The 23167-nt window shown below is 40.3% G+C and overlaps 2 protein-coding genes across 2 annotated transcripts in view; one reads left to right on the top strand and one right to left on the bottom strand.

Annotated features, from left to right (window-relative positions):
* Positions 1–9246, top strand: part of INPP5F (inositol polyphosphate-5-phosphatase F) — an 82039-nt gene extending 72793 nt beyond the window's left edge. Inside the window, exons 16-20 of the mRNA XM_042780411.1 lie at positions 246–317; positions 1397–1470; positions 2130–2258; positions 4402–4489; positions 8100–9246. Of these exons, the coding sequence (XP_042636345.1) occupies positions 246–317; positions 1397–1470; positions 2130–2258; positions 4402–4489; positions 8100–9246 (1510 nt within the window). The remainder of the gene's footprint in view (positions 1–245; positions 318–1396; positions 1471–2129; positions 2259–4401; positions 4490–8099) is intronic.
* A 3464-nt stretch (positions 9247–12710) lies between these two features.
* The window catches only part of LOC103193583 (minichromosome maintenance complex binding protein), a 32135-nt gene continuing 21678 nt past the window's right edge, over positions 12711–23167 (bottom strand). The window contains exons 8-16 of the mRNA XM_007936832.1: positions 22229–22329; positions 21029–21201; positions 20607–20730; positions 19313–19430; positions 18632–18797; positions 17651–17784; positions 16871–17039; positions 13200–13284; positions 12711–12837 (exon numbers count right to left, since the gene is read on the bottom strand). Of these exons, the coding sequence (XP_007935023.1) occupies positions 12711–12837; positions 13200–13284; positions 16871–17039; positions 17651–17784; positions 18632–18797; positions 19313–19430; positions 20607–20730; positions 21029–21201; positions 22229–22329 (1197 nt within the window). The remainder of the gene's footprint in view (positions 12838–13199; positions 13285–16870; positions 17040–17650; positions 17785–18631; positions 18798–19312; positions 19431–20606; positions 20731–21028; positions 21202–22228; positions 22330–23167) is intronic.

Below are 23167 nucleotides of genomic sequence, written 5' to 3'. Positions count from 1 at the left end.
CGGCTTCCCTCCTCCTCGGCTGTTCCCCTTCCAATCCAGCCCTTCCCTTATACTCCTCTCTTCTCCCTCTTCCCAAGTCCTGTTGTTATTTTTTTTAATTTTCAGTAGCCCTTATTGATTTTCTTTTTTCTTCTCTGGCTAGTCTTTTTATCATACGTGACTCTGCTGCTGTAGAAATGTGCTTGGTAAGGAAAAAATGCAGGTGAAAATGAAAATATTTAATTCCCTGTGTCATGTTTGTTTAGCCTCATTGATGCTACTCACAGAGATGTGGATGTGCTGTTACTGCTTTCTAACTCTGCCTACTACGTGGCCTAGTAAGTTGCTTATTGATTTAAAGCTTTTAATTTGTTCCTTTTTTAAAACTTAAGTTTTCTTTTAGACTATGTAACAGTAAAAATTTTAAGAATTTACTTTTACTATTTTATGAAAATACATTGAACCCTTACATCTTACATAACTGATAAATTACTCTTCCTTTGATACTAGTTTGAGAATGTGATTTTAGCGTTATAATCAGTTCATGTAGTACTGTGTTTTCTTTTAGCATTTAGTATTACTTCCTACATATGTCCTGGTTTTTTTTGAAGTACCTTACATATTTTTCCTGTTAAGGGCCACATATCATTGTTTTTATTACTATACTATAGTTAAATGTTCTTCCCTCGTTGGGCATTGAGTTATTTCTGGTTTTATGCAATTATGAATAATGCAACTATCTTTGCAGATAATGTGCACGTGGCACGTGTTTCTTTAGTTACAAGGGTATGATAAATTATATGATTTCTGTGATTTGGTATCAGATTAATCTCCAGAAAGTCTGCCATTGAGCAATGCCACCAGCAAGACACAAGCACTTGTGTCCTCATAGCCTTACTAGAATTGTTTTTATTTTTATTACTATTTTCTAATTAAATACTCGCTTTCTTTTTTGTCTTAGTGAACTGTCATTTATTAGAGAAGGAATCTGTTGGCATGGATTAATGGATTTTTTTCATTCTTGAGTTTGGATATCAAATTTACCTGCTGTATTATTCACAAATACATGATTTCATTGTATATGGGTATATATTTTGCCTTCTTTTAGATTTTTAGGTTTTCATTTTATAAAAACTTTCTATAAAACAAATTATTTTTGCCTTGTAATTGATTTTAGTGTAAGGTTTATAAGCTGATTTTCCTTTAGCTAATGAGCTATAAAATTATATTCTTGTTTCATGTAGCTTTTAAAATTTTTCATATGTGTTTAACTCTTTAACCACTCCAGGATGTGTTATGCTGTGGAAGAGTTTGTTATTTTAAATGCATAGTACTTTGTTCCTATTATATCTCGGCTGACAAGCCAAATATGCTTTTGATTTTAAATCTTCTTTTTACTCCCTTTCTTTTTATGTAGTTATGATGATGAAGTTGATAAAGTCAACCAATATCAACGACTAAGTCTAGAAGACCTGGAGAAAATAGAAATAGGTAAATGTTAGTGTAATATACAAGTCATAAGGAGCTCTGGTGGAGTAGTAGATAAGGCATTTGACTGCTAACCCGAAAGTCAGCAGTTCAAACCCACCAGGCACTCTGGAAGGAAGATGGGGTAATCTACTTCTGTAAAGATTTACAGCCTCGTAAACCCAACAGGGGTTGCTGTGAGTTGGAGTTGACTCATTCGCGATGCGTTTTATCCAGGTCATTAAGGAGCCCTGGTTAAGTGTTCAGCTGCTAACTGAAAGGTTGGAGGTTCAATTCCACCAACCACTTTGAGGGGGAAAGATGTTGCAGTCTGTTTCCATAAGGATATACAGTCTTGGAAACCCTATGAAGTATTTCTTCTCTGTTCTGTAGGGTTGCTACGTGTTGGAATTGACTTAATGGCCATGGGTTTTTGGGTATCCAAATCATAGGGGACAAAAATGCTATTTCTTTTAAGAGGTGGTCAAATGATTCTTATTTCTGTCTTCATCAAACCAAATAGTTATGATAAGCTTGTGTTTTGTGTGCTCTGGTTTACATTATGAAGAAAATATGCTAAATACCTTACTGATGAGTATGTGTTGGTCCTGTGAAGATCTGGAAGAGAAAGTGAATATGATATGAAATATGTGATTTTATACATAATTCATTTGGGTCTTTAGGTCCTGAACCCACTCTTTTTGGTAAGCCAAAGTTCTCCTGCATGCGACTGCACTACAAATGCAAAGATGCAAGTGGCTATTTCCACACACTGAGAGCTGTGATGCGCAATCCAGAAGAGGATGGAAAAGGTAATGAAGAGGAAGAGAGTAATATATCCAGTCATAACTTTGTGTTTACTCTAATCCCAGATGGATTTCAGAACGTTACATACCATTGCCAATGAATGAGAACTGATTCAGGGGAGGAGTGTTGTGGTTTTGGGACCTTAAAATAGCAGTTTTGTTCCAGAAACATAGCGGGTAATGTATCTTGGGGCAAAGGAATCTGTAATGGAAATTCTCAGTGTGTTTGACTCCGTAAGGAGTCGTCTGGGTGCCAGGGCTACCACATGGTCTTGCTCCGTGAGCTGAGAAACCTCCCACACCATCTCCTGCCTGTCACCTGGTTCTGCTATCACCAGTTCTCTGTTGCTGCTTGCCATCTAGTGCCACCTCCGGTGTTACAGCTGTCTATTTCTGGGGTCTAGGAGGTTCTCAGAGCAGGAACGTCAGGTCCAAAGGACATACTTTACTCCTGGCTCTTCTTTCTTGATGGTAGTGAGATTCCCCTTCCCACCTCTGGGAGGGCTCATTTTCAGCCTGATGAGATGGCAGAACTGAGCAATCACCACGGTAGGTTCCATACACCATATTTGCATGGTCCTCCTTCCACAAGGGTGCAATGCGCCTTATTTGTGTCATTAGCAAGCTGTCCACTCCCCTTAGTGGGCCACAAGCAGCCTGTTTGCATAGTCCCACCTAGTCATTTAGTAGGAGTTAGAAAACCATGGTGAGAAAGGCCATATAAAAGCAATCCATCAGACCGCAGGGCTCATGTCTGATTCACCACTATTGCCTTGGCGCTCGGCACATTACTTCAACAAACGAACTAGAAAAAAGTTGTGTTGTTTATTTTTTCTTAGTAGTTTTATTTTTTGTTGAATATATACAGCACAACATACACCAATTCAACAGTTTTCACATGTACAGTTCAGTGGCATTGGTTACATTCTTTAAGTTATGCAACCATTCTCAACCTCCTTTTCTAAATTGTTTTTCTGTTAACATAATACTCACTGCCCCCGTCTTAGGTGAGGTCTCTAAAGGAGCAAAACCAGTGAAGTGGAGAGAGATTGATGTAGTTTCAAGGAAATAGCTTACACAGTTGTAGGGGCTGGTAAGTACCAAATCCTTGGGTCAGGCATCAGGCTGGAGCCTTCTGACTCACTCGCATGGTTGCGGGGGCTGATAAACCCAAAATAAGCAGCCAGGTCAGATGGCAGGCTACTGGCTCAAGGGGCTGTAGGAGTTGGTGAATCCCAGAATCTGCAGGTTAGATAGCAGGATGTTAGATCATGTACTAAGAACGGGGTCTGAAGATGAGAAATCGAATGCAGGATGGGTGGAGAGCACCGGCTTTGCCAGAGCATCCCTAGGTATTGGGTGCAAGCCACATGCCCAAGGAAACTGATTGGTTTTTAGCTGATTAGCTTTTCACATCAGATCACAAAAGGAAAGATGATTACATTATATTACACTGTGGAAAAACAGTCAGTCCAGTGTCTGCCAAACCATTGAGAATCATAGCCTAGCCAAGTTGACACGTAACATTAACCATCACACCCCCTAAGATTCCTGTCTAATCTTTCAAGTTGCTGTGGTCAGTTTGATCCCATATAAAACCAGAAAACCAAACTTGCTGCCACTGAGTCACTTCTGACTCACAGCGACCCCCTTTGGGTTTCTGAGGCAGTAAATCTTTATGGAAATAGATTGCCCAGTCTTCCTTCTGTGGAGCGGCTAGTGGGTTTGAACCGCCAATCCTCTGGTTAGCAGTCAGATAGGCACTGCCACCAGAGCTCCTTTTGATCCTGTAGAGAGAATTGTAAAAGGGGCACGATGCTCAAGGCAGATACTCTTTACTAGCTAACCTATTGTTTGGTTTTAAGAAGACTTCAGGGAATACTTTTGGTTTAAAGACTAACTTAGGGCAAAAATTAAGGGGGTTCATCCAGCCTCCCTTAACTTCAGAAAGAACTGCCATGAGAATTTGAAATTCTGTTTGGTATTTTCGCTCTTGTGATCAGGATTCTTTTATAGGCTCTTGGATCAAAACAGAACTAGAGCAAAAGTATGAATTCCAGTTGATTTGGTTCTGTTGTTCTTTACTTTTATGTTAAAATTTGTTAGACTGTTTTGGAGAAAGTGGCAGTCAGTTGTGTTTGGGTTTCAGATACCCTTCAGTGCATTGCAGAGATGCTGCAGATCACCAAGCAAGCCATGGGATTAGATGTACCTATAATTGAAAAAAAACTTGAAAGGTGAGTAGACTACTTTGCTCTTCTCCCAAGAATAAAGACATTATCATCCAAAGTCTTATTTCATTTCTTTATAAATACTTATAAAGGAGGAAGGTCATTATGATAATGTGTTAGTATTTAGAGAGGAAAGAATCCTATTTCTTTGGATTAAAAAGTAATACTGACTTTTTATTTAAATTCTGTATCTATATATGTGAAATTCTCAGACAGGTTTTATACTTAAAGAGTTATAGAAATAATAAAGTTCCTATATACCAGTTGCCCAGCTCCCCCTTCACATTACCATATTGTTGTTGTTGTTGTTTGCCGTCGAGTCGGCCCCGACTCATAGCGACCCCTCCTTGGGTTTCCAAGGCAGTATCACTACGGAAGTAGGATTGCCCAACCTTCCTTCCGAGGAGTGCCTGCTGGGTTTGAACCACCAGCCTTCTGGTGAGCAGTCAAGTGCCTTAGGCACTATGCTACCAGAGCTCCCATTACCATATTACATTATACATATTACATAGAACGTTTATCAAAACTCAGAAATTAACCATAGTACATTACTCCTTACCAAGGTACAGAACTTAATTATTATTTCACTACTTTTTTTTACTACAGTCCTTTTTCTGTCCAGGATCCCACAGTGCATTTCATTGTTTTATTCCTATAGTTTGCTGTAATTTGTGACAGTTCGTTTTTCCTCATCTTTCATGACCGTGACATTTTGAAGCATCCAAAAATCAAACCCTCTAAAAATGTGAGACAAAATTCAAAAACACAAAATGGCCAGAATTGCTGGTCCTATAGAGACTGGTGAACACATGAGACTATGGCCCTGGGTTACCCTTCAGGCCTTGAAGTGGACTCACTTCTGTGGATTGGCTCTCAGCTCATCAGTGGAAAGACCTACATGCAGAACACCTATTCTAGGGAGATACACTCCTTAGATCAACCAGCCAGGAGACATCAGAGGGGCAGCATTCGCATAGAGGGAAAGCTCGACAGACAGGAAAGCATAGATGAAAAGGGCACAGGGAAGGTGTGGTCACAAGGAGGAGAGGGGAGAATTTTTTATGGTTGGGGATGGTAATGGGGGGTGTGTGTGTGAGATCAGTTGTGCCTGAACTGTTGAATGTAAAACTAATCTGCTTTGTAAATTTGTACCCAAAGCACAATAAAAAGAAAGAAAAAAAAAACGCTCTGCTATTGCATAAATTTGAACTCATAGCAAACCCCATTGGGTTTCCAAAGGCTGTAAATCTTTACAGAAGTAGATTGCCTCATCTTGCTTCCATGGAGCGGCTTGGTGGGTTTGAACCTCCAACCTTCTAGTTAGCGGTCAAATGCCTTACACATTGTACCACCAGAGCTACTTTTTGAAGCATACGTTATTTTGTAGAAGACCCTGAGTTTGCTTTATTTTTTTTTCTCACAATTCAGCTAAGGTGATGTCTGATGGGGAGGGGAGACCACAGAAGGGATGTGGACTTTTCAGTGCATCACATTGCAGGGAGAAGAGTACAGGATAGCAGTAAGCCTTACTGGTGATGTTGACCTTGATTCCTTGGCTGGCATTTTCCATTGTAAAGTTAGCACACCGACTCCTTGCTGTCTTGTTATTCAGCACTTCCCATTTGTGACAGTGGTAAACAGTGTATGCAGCTATTTTGCACACTAACGATACACATCTGGCAGTAACAGATGTTGAAGTGAGAGAACGCTGGCTATGTGTCACCTTGGCTGGGCCATGATTCTCAGTGGTTTGGCAGTTATGTATGGTGTAATTTGGCAGATAGATCATGAAATTGTCATCCTCCATTTCCACGTAATGCCACTTTTCACATGGTTAAGTAGGGAGTGGATGGATTTCCCTTTGTAATTACTAACGCTTTGGGAAATATCCTTTGAGAATATCCTGTTTCTCCTTAAATTGTAGCCCAATCATTTTGACATGCTTTGGGGGAATCTTGTCAGTGGTAATGAATACTGTGAAATTCTAGGATTATTTTTTCATTTCCCTCATTCCTCCGTATTTGTTAACTGGAATTCTTACATAAGGGAGATTGTCTCTTCTCCCCTATTTATTTGTTCACTTACTTACTTTGATGAGTATGAGGGGGATGCCAAAGAGTACAAGACAATAAAAAAACGTCTCAATGTCTTTTAATATAAATTCAAGTATCCCACGTGCACGGGTTAAAGCACTTTCCTGCGCTCCAAAAGGTTAGCAGTTTGCTTTCATAAAGATATACAGCCTTGGAAAACCCTATGGGGCAGTTCTACTTTGTTTTACAGGGTCGCTATGAGTCAGTATCAACTTCACAGCAGTACATGTGGTTTCATACAGGAAATTAGCATTAGGACATGGAATCACCCGTCCTCAACCCCACCACCTAGAATGTGTCTGGGCTACCTAGTTAAGATGCTGCAGATGGCCATCTAGTCATTAATGCTTTTGTGCTGGTGGTTTACAAAATCTGGAGGTACTAAAGCTATGTTGCCCAAAGCAGTAGCCACTAGCCATATATGTGGCCATAGAGACCTTGAAGTGTGGCTAGTCTAAATACAGGGGTGCTATAATCAAAGAGGGAGCTCTGGTGGCATAGTGCCTGAGGCATTTGACTCCTAACCAGAAGGCTGGTGGTTCAAACCTACCAGCTACTCCTTGGAAGACTGGGCAGTCGTCATCTGTAAAGATATACCACTGTGGAAACCCAAGGAGGGGTCACTGTGTGTCATAATCGACTCCATGGCAGTGAGTTTGGTTTGGTTTGTAATCAAAGAGTTGACAAAAAGAAAAGACAAAAATAAAATATCTTACTAATATTTTATTTATTAATGTTGAACTGATAATATTTGGGGTATATTAGGTTAAATGAAATGTTATTAAAATTACTTGTTTCTTTTTAATGTGGTCACTAAACCAAAACCAAACCAAATTCACTGCCATCAAGTCGATTCTGACTTATATTGACCTCCATTGGGTTTCTAAGGTGGTTGGGCAATCCTACTTCCGTAGTGATACTGCCTCGGAAACCCAAGGAGGGGTCGCTATGAGTCAGGGCTGACGCGACGGCACATAACAACAACAACAACAACAAATCTTTACAGAAGTAGATTGCGTCATCTTGCTTCCACGGAATGGCTGCTGGGTTTGAACTGCCAGCCTTCTGGTTAACAGATCCCTTAGGCATTATGCCACCAGAGCTCCTTAATGTGGCCGCTAGAAAATTTAAAATTAGATATAATTGACATATTTCTTTTGGACAGTGCTGTTCTGGATTGAGCCTCATTGTCTCAATGGTTAAAGCACTCGGCTGCTAACCAAAAGGTTGGAGGTTGGCCATTCAAACTTACCAGCCATTCCACGTAAGAAAGATGTGGCAGTCTGCTTCCATAAAGATTGACACCTTGGAAACTCGGTGGGACAGTTCTGTGTCCTGTGGGGTTGCTGTGAGTCAGTGACACTGGGTTTGGGTTTTTGGTTTGGATGTAGCTTCAGCTGAGTCACCTGCTTTATCACTTAGCAATGCACTGTTTAAAATCATAGTGTTCTCACTCAAGGTGGTAATTGGCATTGATACACTGGATCCCGTGGGGAATTAACTTTTTCACTTCTAATTTACAGGAAGAGCAGTAAACCTCATGAAAACATCATTGGTATCAGATCTCAAAACCAAGGCTCTTTGGCCCAAGGAAAGAATTTTTTCATGAGCAAATTTTCATCTCTAAATCAAAAAGTAAAACAGACAAAAGCCAACGTAAATATTGGCAACCTGCGAAAGTTAGGAAACTTTACAAAACCTGAAATGAAAGTTAACTTTCTAAAACCAAACTTAAAAGTAAATCTTTGGAAATCAGACAGTAGTCTTGAAACCATGGAAACTACAGGCATGATGGATAGTGAAGACCAGGCAGAGTCTGATGTGGAGATGTCTTCAGATAATGACTCCTGCCACTCTGATGAATTCCTTACCAATCCCAAGTCTGATGAAGACAGGCAGCTAGCTAATTCTTTAGAGGATGTAGGGCCCATAGACTATGTTCTTCCTAGTTGTGGTATCATTGCTTCTGCACCTCGATTAGGTAGTCGCTCCCAGTCGATAAGCAGCACTGATGCCAGTATTCATGTTCCTTCAGAGATTACTGCCACTCACGGAAGTGGGCTTGGTAAAGGCCATGAGTTGCCTCTGAAGAAAAGTCCCTCCGCTGACCACATACACATATTGACTGGCTTTGCCAAGCCTATGGATATTTATTGCCACAGATTTATACAAGACGCACAAAATAAGATGACTCAGCCTTCAGAAACCAGGACTGTTTCTCAGCAGACAACCGAAGAAGGAAATCAAGTGACCAATCAAGTTTCTAATGAAGAAAACCAATCAGAAGCAGTGGAACAGACACCTTCTCGACCATCACAATTAGATGTGTCTTTTTCTGAGAAAGGCCCACAGTTTTTGTCAGTTGAATCAGTCATATCTCAAAAGACCCCAGGCTCAGCATCCAGTGTGCTTGAACTTGAGACGAGGCTTAATGTAACTCCTTCTCCTTCAGAAGGCAGTAGCAGTAGAGCCGTCTCTCCCTTTGCAAAGATCAGAAGTTCCATGGTCCAGGTTGCTAGTATTACCCAAGCTGGATTAACCCACGGGATAAACTTGGCAGTGGCAAAAGTTCAAAAGAGTCCTGTAGAACCCGAAGTGATTAACGAAGTCCAGCAAAATGAACTTAAAACGATGTTTACACAATGCCAGACACGAATAATTCAAATTTAGTTTAGCCATAAAGAATTCTGTGGCTTTTATTTAGTCCAAAAGGAGGTGGTCTCATGTATTAGCCTATTGTTACTTGTACTGTCTGTCTTTGAATCTAGGGATCACAAATTCTGTTTGTTGGGAAAGGTTTAAAAGGAAATCTAAACATGGACAGATTTCCAGTTGGACAGCCAAGATGACGAGTGCATTGTCTGAGAATTCATAGATCTGAGTAGCTTACACACTACAAAGCCATCTGTCTGGAAATAATTCAGAAATAGGTCCTTTTGGTACATAACTTGAACTTGATAGGGGTGGGTAGATGGAATGTATGAAGTAGACACAAAAGATGGGCATGGATTTATTTAGAAGATAAGTGTTTTTAATAAGTTGTTTTTTGTTCTGTTGGTTTATTTTTACATATAGTACCTCTACAAGGTAGGTAACATGTTTTGTTTTTAGTGATTTTAAGAAGTTAGTGTGGAAAGGCATTTGAGTACAGAAAACTGCTGGTTTCATTTTGATGGCTTAACCATTCAATGAATTGATAAGGGAGGGTTACTAACAGTACTGTCAAGAGATGTGTGCTCATTTGACTCTACTTGAACAAACTCGAAAGTATTCTGCAACCTGCACACCCCACAATCTGAGAGCATTAAGACCTGTCAGTCTTAATGTAAACTTGAGTCCATCAACTATGTAGACCAGCATCCTATGAAACGTCACCCTGTAGGAAGCCTACACTGGCTCCTGTAATTATAGAAAGTCTTCAAACTTAAGTGTTTTCCAGGGGGACATTCCCCAGTGTCTTGTATAGACTATTAACAGCTATAGAAAATTTAGTCTGAAGTACACTGTGCTCAACCTGGTTTTATGACTAGAATCTTTACAACATGGAATCAGTGCCTCTTCTGTGAACCCAGTCAGAAAGTTGCACATCATATTCCAAATAAGTATTGGTTCATCTGATATCTTTGGAGCCTTACTCTAAAGTGATTCTCAGCTAAACATTCTGTCTGTTGTAACTTTGATAAGCATTTCCACTTTTGTTATTTATTAGTGGTATCTTTTATTTGAAGTGTCAAATCTTATGATTATTTAAAATAAAGTACCATTGTAATTTAAAGGGATACTACTATGTGTATGAGAATTGCTTGGCTAACATTTTAAAGATACGGGTTTGATTTTAAATCAGATTAAAGAATTTATAAATAGAATGAAAGTTCATTATAATTAAACACTTTGTCCCAACTTTTCCATATTTTCTACTCCTTTGAAATGTTTTTGTGACTTCTATAAATGAAAAAAATGGATCACAAGCTATCACATTTTAAAACCTAAGCATCTGAAGCTATGTTTTATTGTGCTCTCACCAGCGCTCCCTCTGGGTCATGAACACGTGTAAGTGTTCCACAACATAAGAGAAAACATAAGTCAAGTTCATGTGGTAAAATAATGCATGTAAGCACCACAGAAATTAGTTGCAAAGAGATTTTTCTCAAAATTATCTGAAAGCAACTCTTAGTTTTAGTCAGGGTGACATGGATGTGTGCTCAGTTTCCTGGTTGTTCAAATAGAGTATCTTACTTAAATCAGATCAATAAATTTCAAAGTCCACAGGAATGTCCAAGGGAGAGAAGGGCCTCAGAAGCTTGAAGAGCCCCAGTCTCCTGACTGGGGGATGTCGGGAGTAGGACACATCCCTCCCTCCCACAGCATGTTTTACCAACAAGAGGACAAATAGCACACACAGTCGCATGGGATGCTGAGTATTAGAATTCATGAAAAACAGCCCCAGGTCTTGTAATTTGGGAAGTTTTATTTATTTGAAAGGAACCAGTTCTTCTTTCAAGAACATGTCTGCAAGACCAAGCCAACTTTGCACTGTCTTTGGTAAGTTATAATTCACATTGGCACCACAAACACAGTGGTAAGTAGCTACTGTAGGTCAGTTGTAGAAAATGAATTTTCTCACAAGTCCAGTTGAGCCTTCATTTTATTTCTAAAAGTTTCAGGTCTAGTCACCAGTTATAAAAATGAAAACCAGTTAGAATTCTAAATAGAAACATTATTTACATTCGTTTATAAAAATAGATTTGAGTTTATGAAAATTTAACAATGTTGTTACACAATTAGTAATTTTCAGTTCAGGAGGCATAAGAGATGCCTTGATTTTCAAGGCTGACCCTGTGTCCTTGGTTAACTGTCAATTTTGAAGCCTTATAAGAAAAATTGAAGTAATTGTTTAATTGTTTTCTAATGTTTCCAACTAGGGAATTACTGATTAAAAGAAGTTAATTTATATACACAATTAAAAGCTTAGAAAAAAATCTAACCTTCCCAAAAATTCTTGTTGCCAGAAATACACTATCAGTATCATTAACGTGCTTTCTATAGGTACTGATGCTTTTGTTCTTTAGAAAATGATTATACTGAAACTGTCATTGGTATAGAGAAAATCTCCCTTCAGTTATCTCAGGCCATTACTGAACTACTAGGTAATGTCACTTGATCTAACACATCTGGAACTAAACTTGGGTAAAAAGTGCAAAGTCTAAGATACCACCAAAGCAACTAAGTGACAACTGTTGGTAAAATAACTGTAAACCTTTTTTTCTAAAGAGGGCTTTCTCTTTTTTAATTTTTTTAAGTGGCTCCCAAGTACACCGGGTGAAACAAGGCAAAGAGGACAATGGTTTTTTCCAAAAAGCTACATTTATTCCAGTTAAAGGACTATCTTTTATTCTGAGATTGTCCTTTATATATTAAAAAAAAAAAAAAAAAGTGGTAATACACAGTGATTTATTTCAGATAACTTGGCAAAACAAATTGGCAACCTTGTCCAAAAAAATTTGGAAATATTACTGGTCCGTGAAATCCAAAAGTCTGGGAACCACTGCCATGTAAAAAGACTATTTTACAGGCTTTTTAACAGCTGTTAGTGGAAAAAAGCTTCTGTGGTCAAGCATTTGGGAAATGATAACTATAGAATTTCTCATGGCCTATATTGGAGTCATGTGAATTCATGGCACGTATGATCATTTCCCAACCTTTCACCACTGAACACTCGGAACCATTGTCAGAAAGTCAGAAACATGAAGTGAAGGCTTCCTCTGACTTTGACATCCCAAGTTTTCTTCAAATGAAGCTAAGGTTAGCGGTCTGGCTTACGACTTGAGCTGAAGCTAAGGAAATGTGTCATCAGCAACATTACCAGTGTCATTAAACTTTAATATCAAATACTTTTTTTTGTACATTGTTACTAATTTATATAATTATAAAACGAACTTCAAAAGCTCCATAAAATCAGTAAGATAAAAGCTCTCACTGAACATCGTATAAACTTCAGATGTTATTAGGCTTGATTTCAGGAAAGGTCATTGGTTTTAATACAAATTATCTACAAAACAATGTGGTATAAATGATATTTGGATTTTACAATAACGTGGGTAGAAGTTGCACACTGCTCTCCAGAGGCAGCATCTTTAGAGTTCATTTCCGTTCACGCATCTCTGCTGTTGGAGCCTGGTTCTCCTCACAGACTCTAGCTGCTTGGCTCTTAGCCATCGCTCTCTGGACAGCGTTGTCTGACCAGCGCTGAGGGACAGAAACCTGGTTTGAAACACACAAACAAAATTAAGCCCAGACCCAGGAATACTTTAAAACAAACAAAACCCACGTTAGGACATGAGCTTCAGTAGCTACAGATGTGTCAGGAGCCAAGGTAGACATCTAACCAGAATCTGTTGAGACTTGGGGTCAGACGGTGGTTCCAGGTAACTCTTAAACAAGAAGCAGGCCTATTCTACGGAAGTGAGCACCAGCCCGCCACAGTTCCCCCTCAGCCCTTTCGTGGGTGCTTCTAAAATGAAAAAGCTCATTTCTACTTTTAGAAGCTTCCCACAGTTGATTCCTGAGCAACTAGTGAATTCCTGCATCACCTGAACAGGCAGTTACGTGCCCCCAGTACTCACCGCGCTACCACGAGCAGCTGGTGGAGATCATCGGCAGTGATGCTCTGAGGGTCATGCTTGCGCATCTCCACAAAATCGTCTTCAACTGCCTGTATCAAGAGTAAAGTTGCTTTAAAACCACCTTGTACAGGAAATGACATTTGCCTTTTGTAAAGAAAGGAAAAGTTACCCATGATGGCCCTTGGTTGATGTAAAAATAAGGATGTAAGCCCTGCTTCTCAGACATGGGACAACATAGGTGGTACAACTGAGAACTAGAACGTTATACATACAGATAACACTGCTGATGAAGTAGGAAAAACAGCCCAACACAAGTCAGGTTCACTGAAAAGATGAAGCAAACCTAAATCGGCAACCTGCACAGCAAACGGGATCCCTGACACACAGGAAGGGCTGATACCCGTGAAACGGAATAAGCACTGCAGAAAATTCTTCAAAAAAGCAACAACGCTAGCAAGATGGTCAAAATCCACATTTTTAAAACTCTGCAAGTTAACCAGAGGCGTGTAGCAATTCAGGAAGCATTTATTCCAGAAAAATGGCTAGCTAAGTTGTCCTAACAGCAAGCTTTGTGGCATTTTAACTTGCCCTATTCCCACACCTCTCATGGTTATACCATGCACATGCTCGGGAAATATCTGAGAAGGCCCTAAGCTACCCCCTTCGAGACAACCTTGAGGCTCTATGCAAGCAGGAAGTGAAGGCTTAAACTGCCTTTTAAACTGAGTTTTAAACTGCCTGCCTGAGTGTTGAAGGTATACCCCAATAGGTATAACGAGTCCCACAGCACAGACTGGGAGACTACTGCTTCCAGGCATCCAAGAAAACTTCTGACCAATCATTAACTGACCACCACTAAGCTAATCAAGCAGAGATTTCAGTGGCCACACACAGCAAAGAATACAGACTACAGAATTTGTTCAGAAAAGTCACTAAACGAACATTAAAAAAAAAAAAAAAAGGGGGAATCCGATTTCTAAGGTGGCCACATTTAATATCCAGTTTTCAAAAAATTTTGCAAGATACAGACTATGAGCCATATATTGGGGGGGAAAAAAAGCAGTCAACAGAAAATGTCCCTGAGAAAACCCAAACATTATACTTCATAGAGATTTTATTTCAGCTACTTTAAAAGGAACCCATGCATACAGAACTGAAGTATGAGAATGATGTCTGACCAAATAGAGAATATCAATAAAGTGAGAAAAATGATAGAAAGCAAATTAGAAATTCTGGAGTTGAAAAAAATATGTAACTGAATAAAAATATTCACTTGAGGGGGGCTATTCAGCAGATCTAGGCAGAAGAAAGATAACAGTGAACATTAAGACAGGTCAATTGAGATATCCATTCTGAGGAATAGAAAGAATAAAGAAAAATTGACACAGACTTGTGGGATACGATCTAGTGTACCAAGATACACAAAATGGGAACCCCAGAAGGAGAAAGGAACGTTTGAAGAAATAAGAGCCCAAAACTGCTCAAATTTGGTAAAAAATACATTAATCTACAAGAAACTCCAAGTACAATAAACTCAAAAGAGACCCATACCTAGACACATCATAATAAAACTTCTCAAAATTAAAGAATCTTAAAAAGCAGCAAGATAGAAGCAACTCATCATGTAAAAGCTTGCTTTTTTAACAAAAAACCATAAAGACCAAGGCAGCAGGGCAGCATATTCAAAGTGGTCGAGGATAAAGACTAGAAACCAAGATTTTATTTCCAGCAAAACTATCCTTGATCTTATCCATGAGCTCAGAAGAATTGGATGGTGCCTAGATACCTTACTGAATACTCTGATCAAAGATTCCACAGAAGAATCCTGATTAAAAGGTGGGGAAATGTAGAACAGACTTTCAAATTATCATGGACTCCAGGCTTCCTATAGCCATGAAGGTTGGATGAACTCCTGAAATTACTGCCCTGAGATAACCTTTAAACCTTAAACCAAAAATATTCTCTTTAGAGTTTTCTTAAAACTAAATAGCTTAACTAGTAAAAGATGTCTGTCTGTGAGCATTATGCTCTTTTAAGAACTATCTATATGGGATCAAATTGACAACAGCAACTGGAAAGATAAGACAGGAACTTTAGGGGGCACTGAGTGTATGTTAATGAGAGGGGAACAAGATAAAAGGAGGGAGAGAATGGTTGCACAACTCGAAGAACAGAATCAATGTCACTGAACTGTACATGTAGAAACTGTTAACTGGTGTATGTTTTGCTGTGTATATTCTTAACAACAAAATAAAATTTAAATTATAATGAAAACTACCTTGCAAAATGAAAATGAACTTAAAAACATCTCCAGATAGGAAAAAACAAAGAGAATTTATCAGTAGCCAGCCTGCCACAAAGAAATACTAAATAGAGAGTTTTTCCAATTGAAACAGGACATTGGTACCTTTAATTCACATAATTCACACCACAAAATAAAGAGCACTGGTAAAAGTAACTATAGGCAAATACAAAAGAGAGTATCAATCTCTTTTTGGTAACGTCTCTGATTTAAAAGATAACTGTGTTAGCAGTAATTACAAATCTGTACTGGTGGGTATACAATGTCTATTAGGTAGGCCTGGAACCACATAGGAACAACATTTCTGTATACTGTGGGCAATGAAATTGGCATTAATTCTAGCTAGACTGGTATACAGTAAGATGTTAATTGTAATATACAGACCAACCACTGAAGAAAAATCTCAAAAAAAAAAAAGTGCATATATATATATATATAGATAGACAAACAGGACAAAGTTAGGGTAACTTTTAGCCATAACCAAGCACTCAGGGAGTGAGTTGCTGGGCCTATGGGCTGGGGACCATGGTCATGGGGGACATCAAATTCAGATGGCACAGCATAGTACACAAAGACATTGCTCTATGTCCTGCTTTGTGAGTAGTGACTGGGGTCTTAAAGCTTGCCATCTAAGATGCAACTACTGGTCTCTCCTAGTCTGGAGCAATGACAAGTGAAAAAAATTAAAGACGTATTAATCTAGGGGATTAATGGACTGTGGGAATCCCAAACTATACAACCTTGAGACCAGAAGAACTAGATGGCACCTGGTTGGTTACCAAGGCCAACCACTCAGTAAGGGATCAAAATTATAGATCCAGAACAGAGTGGGAGAAAAAATGTGGAACAAAATTCAAAAAATACAAAAAGACCGGAATTACTGGTCAGAGACGGGTGAAACCTCTGAGACCATGGCCCCTGGTCGCCTTTGGACCCCAAATTGGACTCACTCCTGTGACTTAACTCTCAGCCAAGCAGTAGATAAGCCTACGAGCGGAACAACTACGTAAGGGTGAGGAATTTCTCAGATCAGTCAACAAGGTCCGGCAAGGACATGGAAAAGGTAACCACCGAGGAAGTGGGAAGAGAGCTGTGACATCGTGGGGGCTGTAATCAGTCATGAAACAAAGCACTGGTGAACTGCTGAATCTAAAATGAACTTGCTGTGTACAATTTCACCCAAATCACAAAAGCTAGAAAAAGAAACAATAAGGAAATTAAAATAGAAAGTAGAAAATACCTATTTCAAACAACAGAAGGTAATAGAGAAGCAGAAGAACAAAAAGACATGGCCATTAGAAGACAAACAGCAACATTAGTAGTAGAGCAGATGAACGGCCCACAGGAAAGCCTTTCCTTCAACCCCAACTTGCCTTGGTTATTTCATCAGATATGCTGTAATCCAGGAACCTCAGAAGGGTCAGGTAAATCCGGAACTTATTCAAGACAGAAGGCAGCACCGCCGAGAGGAGGCTGTCCATGTACTCCTCCATGTTCGGTGGAATGATCTGCGGCTGCAAGTGGATCTGGCAGTCTGCCTGGAAAGAGAAATAGAACACAGTATTTTTCAAGTTTCTAAATTAATCTGAAATTTTAGGAGGATGTATCACCTCTAGTAACCATTAGGGAATTAGAAATACCATATATTCCTTGAAGGGAGGGGTATCAGCTTTTAACATCAATTTACTGCCACTCTTACTTCCTCAGCAATGATGATAAAGATGTTGCTTCAAGAGCATCAGTAAGCATGTAAAAAGGTGGCCACTAACCTCTGGGAAACCAGTAATTAAAATGTTTCCAGTATTTCCTCAATTCTACACTTATGACTGAGGTACCTTCTCTCTACCACATGAAGCAAATCGTACCATCCTGCAGAAAACTCACCACTGGGCCACTTCCTTCTTGACCACAGGCTGCTGCTCCTGAGCCCCAGGTGAGCAGCATGACAAGAGTAAACTGGATGCCTTCAAACAACTGGGAGTATTTCTCACCATCTCAGAATTAAAGCTCTTCATCAGACTGGACAAAGCCCCTTTGATAAATCCCAGAGCATTTCACAGTAAAGCACGCAGATAATCCCCAGGAGATTAGGGACACTTTAAAAGAAACTCCATGTAACCCCCCTCCATTGTAGAATGACTCATCGTACCGGGAGGAGTGATCTCCCCTCGGAAGTAATAAAAACATTAATATTGCAGGGGAATTCCATCTGGTGGTAACTGAAGTCATAATCCACCTTCTGCCAAGTTATTAGGTTGCTCAGGGCAGTCACATTATGAACGCCTAGAAAAACGAGAATAATTTCTCAGTCATTAGATGTTAATCACCTAAACAAATTAGCTTTGCGGACACAAAAATAAGACAAGAGATTTCTCCTGCTGTCATCAGGGTACTGTCCAATCGCCTCCATTTGACTAAGCTGAACTTTCCTCAGGTCACAGCCTCTACTGAAAATACTAGTTGAGCCCGAAATTGCTGAAGCCATGACCCCACAAAATCGAGTACCTAGCATCTAACATGCAACCAGGTATAAAATAAATTTCCAATACCTAGGATTACTTTCCAGGTGGTGGGCTCACAGGGCTAAAACACTATGATAGGACTCTATACCCACATCTGTTTTAAAGGTGCCCAATCTACATTATTTTGTTCTTTGATCTTGACCTCTTGAGCTTATCGTCAGCCAAGTACCTTCTTAATTCTCCCTGCCTGAACACAGATAAAGCAATCTTTCTCATAATTTTACAAAAGGTTCTGTAATTGACATTCATTCTGTATATGATCTAAATAGTTCCTTCACAATTCACAACAGGAGGTACAAAATGATTGATCAGACCTTTTCTACCCTTCACTGTTGAGACAATATATGACTAATGGCAAAATCTGCTTAAAAAGGCTACATGCAGCTTACTTACCCACACTTACACTATTTTCTTAATACTCTAAAAAGCATGATGGGTGGACACAATTTAACTAGTTTCTAACATATACTTTAATCAAATCCACACACTAAGCCTCTGTCTTAAATACTGTGAATGTGGACTTCTCTTTGTCCATGGACAGTCTTTTATAGTCATCACTGATCAGACTCTCACCAGAACGGAATGGAAGGGAGACACCTAGCACACACCTGGTGTGTCCAGCTGCCCTTGTTCCAGAAGAGTTTCGTCAATTACGAGAGATGTGCTGCTGGGCAGCTGCAGGAGGCCACTGACCAAGCGGTTGGCAGCATAGTCTTTGTGGGGAATGAACTTCAAATGATTCATGTTGTCTATGGTCATCTCGAGACGAAAAGACTGCAAGGAGAAGTTCTTAATGAGCAAGAAACCAATTTTTTTCCCTGTTTCAAGACAATTTATATTTGGGATTAAACATGTTTTATAAGGAAAAAATGAGTTTATAAGTTTCCAAGAGAGTACAGTCTATTGGTTTATTGGACTCTTAGGAGCAAAAACAGCATCTACATTCTGAGTAAGAATTTCACTGACTGTAAGCTGCTTTAGTCTCAAATGCCTTGTTCAATATTCTTGAAAAAATTTTTTTTTTACCAAATTTCACATGCAGATTGGCATCAACAGATGGTATAACTTTAAGCAAGTTACCTACAACTGTATTGCTAGACTGACAGAAATTTGTGCTCAGGCAATGAAAGGAAAGTCAAAGAATACGTTCCAAATTATGTAGACCCGCCGGCTTCCATTTCTCTTTAAATGCAATCTATTAAAATCTGCGTTAAATGAAAGACAATTAGATGGGTTTTTTTCAGCATGCTTAGGTTTCTATTGTGAATGTATTTTTATATTGATCTTACTGCTGGAACAAGATGCTGAATAATCCGATATAAGTGTTCTGTGAAGGAACTACTCCGTGGGCAGCCACTCAAGTTCAGTGTGAATTTTCCTAGTGGTAGAACATCTCTTCTTGTATATCTTAAGAGAAAAAAGAAAAATCAATGAAATACTCCACTGTTTTCCCAAAAAGCAATAAAAACTGACTTAATATTATCATTAAAAACAAAGCCAACCAGTTAATTTCTTTATCAGACTAAGAGAAGGGAAAACCCGTGCTCATCCTAAAATGCCAGTGGGACAGCAGGCGTGCTCTGAGTCCTTTGGCACTGTCTTATTTAACCCCAAGCACTCTAAGGCAGGTGTTGTTATCTCTGTTTTGCAGATGAGATTCAGAGGCACAGAAACCTAAAGTAACATGCCCAAGTTTACACAGTGTAGGGAGTGGTGGAGCTAGGATTCAAACCCAGGTACTTTGGCTCCAGAATCTATCATCTCAATCATCATGTTCTCCTGCCTGAGATCCCGTCCTAGGAAGGACATGATTTACAGCACAGAGATGTTTACTGCAGTGTTATTTATTAATAGAGGAAAACCTAACGGGCATTGTTAAGGGAAATGGTATGTACCACTGTCTAGAAAGAAACACTGTGCAGCCATTAAAATGTTTGTTTAAAAAAAAAAAAAAAAACTATGATGGGAGAGTATTTTAAATGGTAAATACCAGATACAGATTTCTGCCTAGAGCACAGCAGAGATCTATGGAGCTATGTGTCCCTATAACCACGGCCGATGCCATGACCCTGGACCCAACATGGCAATGGAGACGGGCTCCAAATGGTGAGATTACACACAACTTCTGTTGTCTTCCTTACGCTTTCAGGACTTATCCAAGGAGAACATGTTACTTGGGAAATCAGAAAACAAAGAACTACGTTGGGGTCACAGGGTGCGGTGCTGAAAAGCCAGTGCCCAGGTTCAACGTGCGCTCCATGTCCCCCCACTCTTTCTAGAAGCAGAGCCCTGGGCCACATAAACAGAAAATTTGGAATGCGAATAGGATAAAGTAGCTTATTTTACTCATCAGCCAGGTCCTTTATCTGATTTTCGCTCTAAAACTTACGGGACCATAATCAGAACAGAAAAGGTGAAAAAAAGAATTTGGGTTGGACCAGGTCTAACACTGACTACACTGAACACAGAAAACCATCTGATGATGAGGCCTGATAAACATCACTCCCGACCTCCGAAACCTCCCTCCTCTTTTCAGCATTCTGTCAACACCAAACCTCATTCCCATCAGGAAGAAACACTTACACTGTAGAGATGAGATGTAATATAAGGTATTCGGCCGCCAAACTATCTCCCAAAAGGGCATGAGTGAGGAACCCCAGCAGCTCTGCTCTGACTGGAGACAGTTCGGACATGAAGCCTGAGACAACTGCAGAAGGAAGACAGCCAGTCAGAACACGTACTCCCGCTCCCAGCTCACTTGTCTTCGGCTGAAAGAGTAACTGTGTGAAACAGAGCACTGGGATTCAGGAGAACACAACTTCAGGCAAACCAAACACACTGGTCAGTGAATGATGCCAATCTTGAGAGAGTAAGGGAAGGAATCACTCCGGAGCCAGTCTGATGACGAAGGATCTGCCTTTCAGTCCCACCAGGGGCACAGGTCACAGGAGGCTCTGGATGCACGCCCAGGGTAACAGGGTGGCCCACTGGGCCTTACCACTCACAGGGTTTGCTCTCCTCTTTGTTGAGGCAAGCAGGCAACAGTGGGTTGATGTGCTGCAACTTCTGGGCTAGAATCACATGGATTCTCGGCACCAAGGAGGCCGGGGGGCTGTGGACACGCTGCTCCTCCGCGGCGTCTGTGCATTCCATCGGGTCCAGGAGCGAGGAGGCGTCCCTGCAGAGGACAGCAACGCTTCAGCTTATACACACAGACATCAACTGTACAGCTGCAAAACCAAGGTGCAGCTCTCGAAACATAATGGAATCCAAGCCAAGAACATTTTCCCTTCTCCTCTCCTCCAAGAGCAGAAAATGGGGCGTCGTTCTAAAACGTTACAGCAGGTTTCAGCCAAGTCAGGTCATGCTAGGATCTAGGGCAGTGGTTCCACTCTTCAAGAAAAATGAGATTTTCACTCACTGTACTATCATTGCAAGAAATAAGGGTATTCCAAAACCAGTATTCTCTCTCGAGCTGTCAGCTGGGACATCAGATGCTTCAGAGCCTGTCTCAAAAGCTGTCGACTAGCGTGCAGTGTGTGCAGGAGCTGGTCCCCTCTGAAGTAACTGTTTTCTTAAACTTTATTCTTATATGACTTCCTCAAGTGGTAAGTAATCAAGCAATGAAAACAAATGTGGATTTTTCAGATACACTACATCAGCAGGTGGCAGATTTACTGACGACTGAAACATTTTTAATCTTCAGACTGACCCTCAAACCCACTGCCGTCGAGTCAGTTCCGACTCAGAGTGCTCCTTCGGGACGGAGCAGAGCTGCCCCACAGGGTTTCCAAGGCTGTCAATCTTTACAGAAGCCGACTGCCTCGTCTGTCTCCTGTGGAGTGAGCGGTGGGTTCGAACCACCGACCTTTTGGTTATCAGCCCAATGCTTTAACCACTGAATCCCCAGAGCTCCTTAGAGTAATAAACTGACACTCTCTTCCTTTGAAAATGATAAAGACAACCTTTTATGTAGCACCTACTATGTGTCAGACAATTTTCTATGCTTTGCACACATAAGTTCATTCCACCCTCACAACCACCTCATTTTACAATGGGGAAACCAAGCCACAGTAAAGTTAAGGCCAAGGTCATACAACCATTAAGAAGCCACACTGGGACTGCAAGCCAGGCTGCTGGCTCAGAGTCTGTGCTGTTCACCTCAACACTAACTGCTTCCCTAATTAAGTAGAGAGCCGACTCACCTGTCATCACTATTCAGAATACTTAGCGCGGGGTCCACAGAGAGTACGCCATATAACTCAAGAACATCATTGACTTTGAAGCGATCCCAGTCCTCATAGACCTAGCAAGAGACCAGGTGAAATCAAGCTGTTAAGACTGAAGGACACAAAATGAAACTATCAGTCTCAAGGCTAAAGTAGTGATACTGTCTTAGAATTTGAAATCAGGAAATAGACCTCACAGAGACATCTAAAGCAACTCCTTTGCTTTATAATCTGAGGCCCAGGGAGGGAAGGTACTTACCCAAAGTCATCCTGCTAGTTAGAGGCAAAGTTAAAAACTAAACCACAGGGCTCGACTCCTAGGCCAATGTTTGTTTTCAGTATTAGCTTCAGGAAAAGGCAGCATTAGCACAGGGAGATGGCTCAGAGGGTAGGATGCAGTGGGAAGAGGGACACAGAGAAAAGGTCACCACAGGGAGGACATGAGAAGAGAGCTGCTAGGCTACGGGGACTGCAACCAGTGTCATGAAAAACGTGTGTGAACTGTTGTATGGAAATTAATTGACTCTGTAACCTCACTCAAATCACAATAAGAAAAAAAAGGCTTTTCCCACAGAGTGATGTTCAACTAAAACCAGAAACATCATCTCACAACCTATGAACTATACCAACGGAAGGAATTACTAAGGATCATTGGCTTTGGTTTTGGGCTTACCCATAAACTGTGCAACATTAGGAGAATTAACACCAACCTTCGCATGAGGATTTTCACAGTAAAAAAGCAAACTTCCAAAGCTGGCTGTCACGATGGACTTTCTTAACGCCTGACAGAGCATGCAGGCAACAGTATAAGCCAGCCCTACCCACAGAACTGAAGTGGTATTTCCATTAAAACTACAACACGTAAGAAAGGAAATTCTCAATTGTCAATTCTGAAACTTACTATCACATGCTCAC

Source organism: Orycteropus afer, unplaced genomic scaffold, assembly GCF_000298275.1.
Source record: "Orycteropus afer afer isolate SDZICR_OR568_19922 unplaced genomic scaffold, OryAfe1.0 scaffold00038, whole genome shotgun sequence".
Classification (NCBI taxonomy): Eukaryota; Metazoa; Chordata; class Mammalia; order Tubulidentata; family Orycteropodidae; genus Orycteropus; species Orycteropus afer.
Note: the sequence above shows the minus strand (reverse complement) of the source record. Positions and strands in the feature narration are given on the sequence as shown.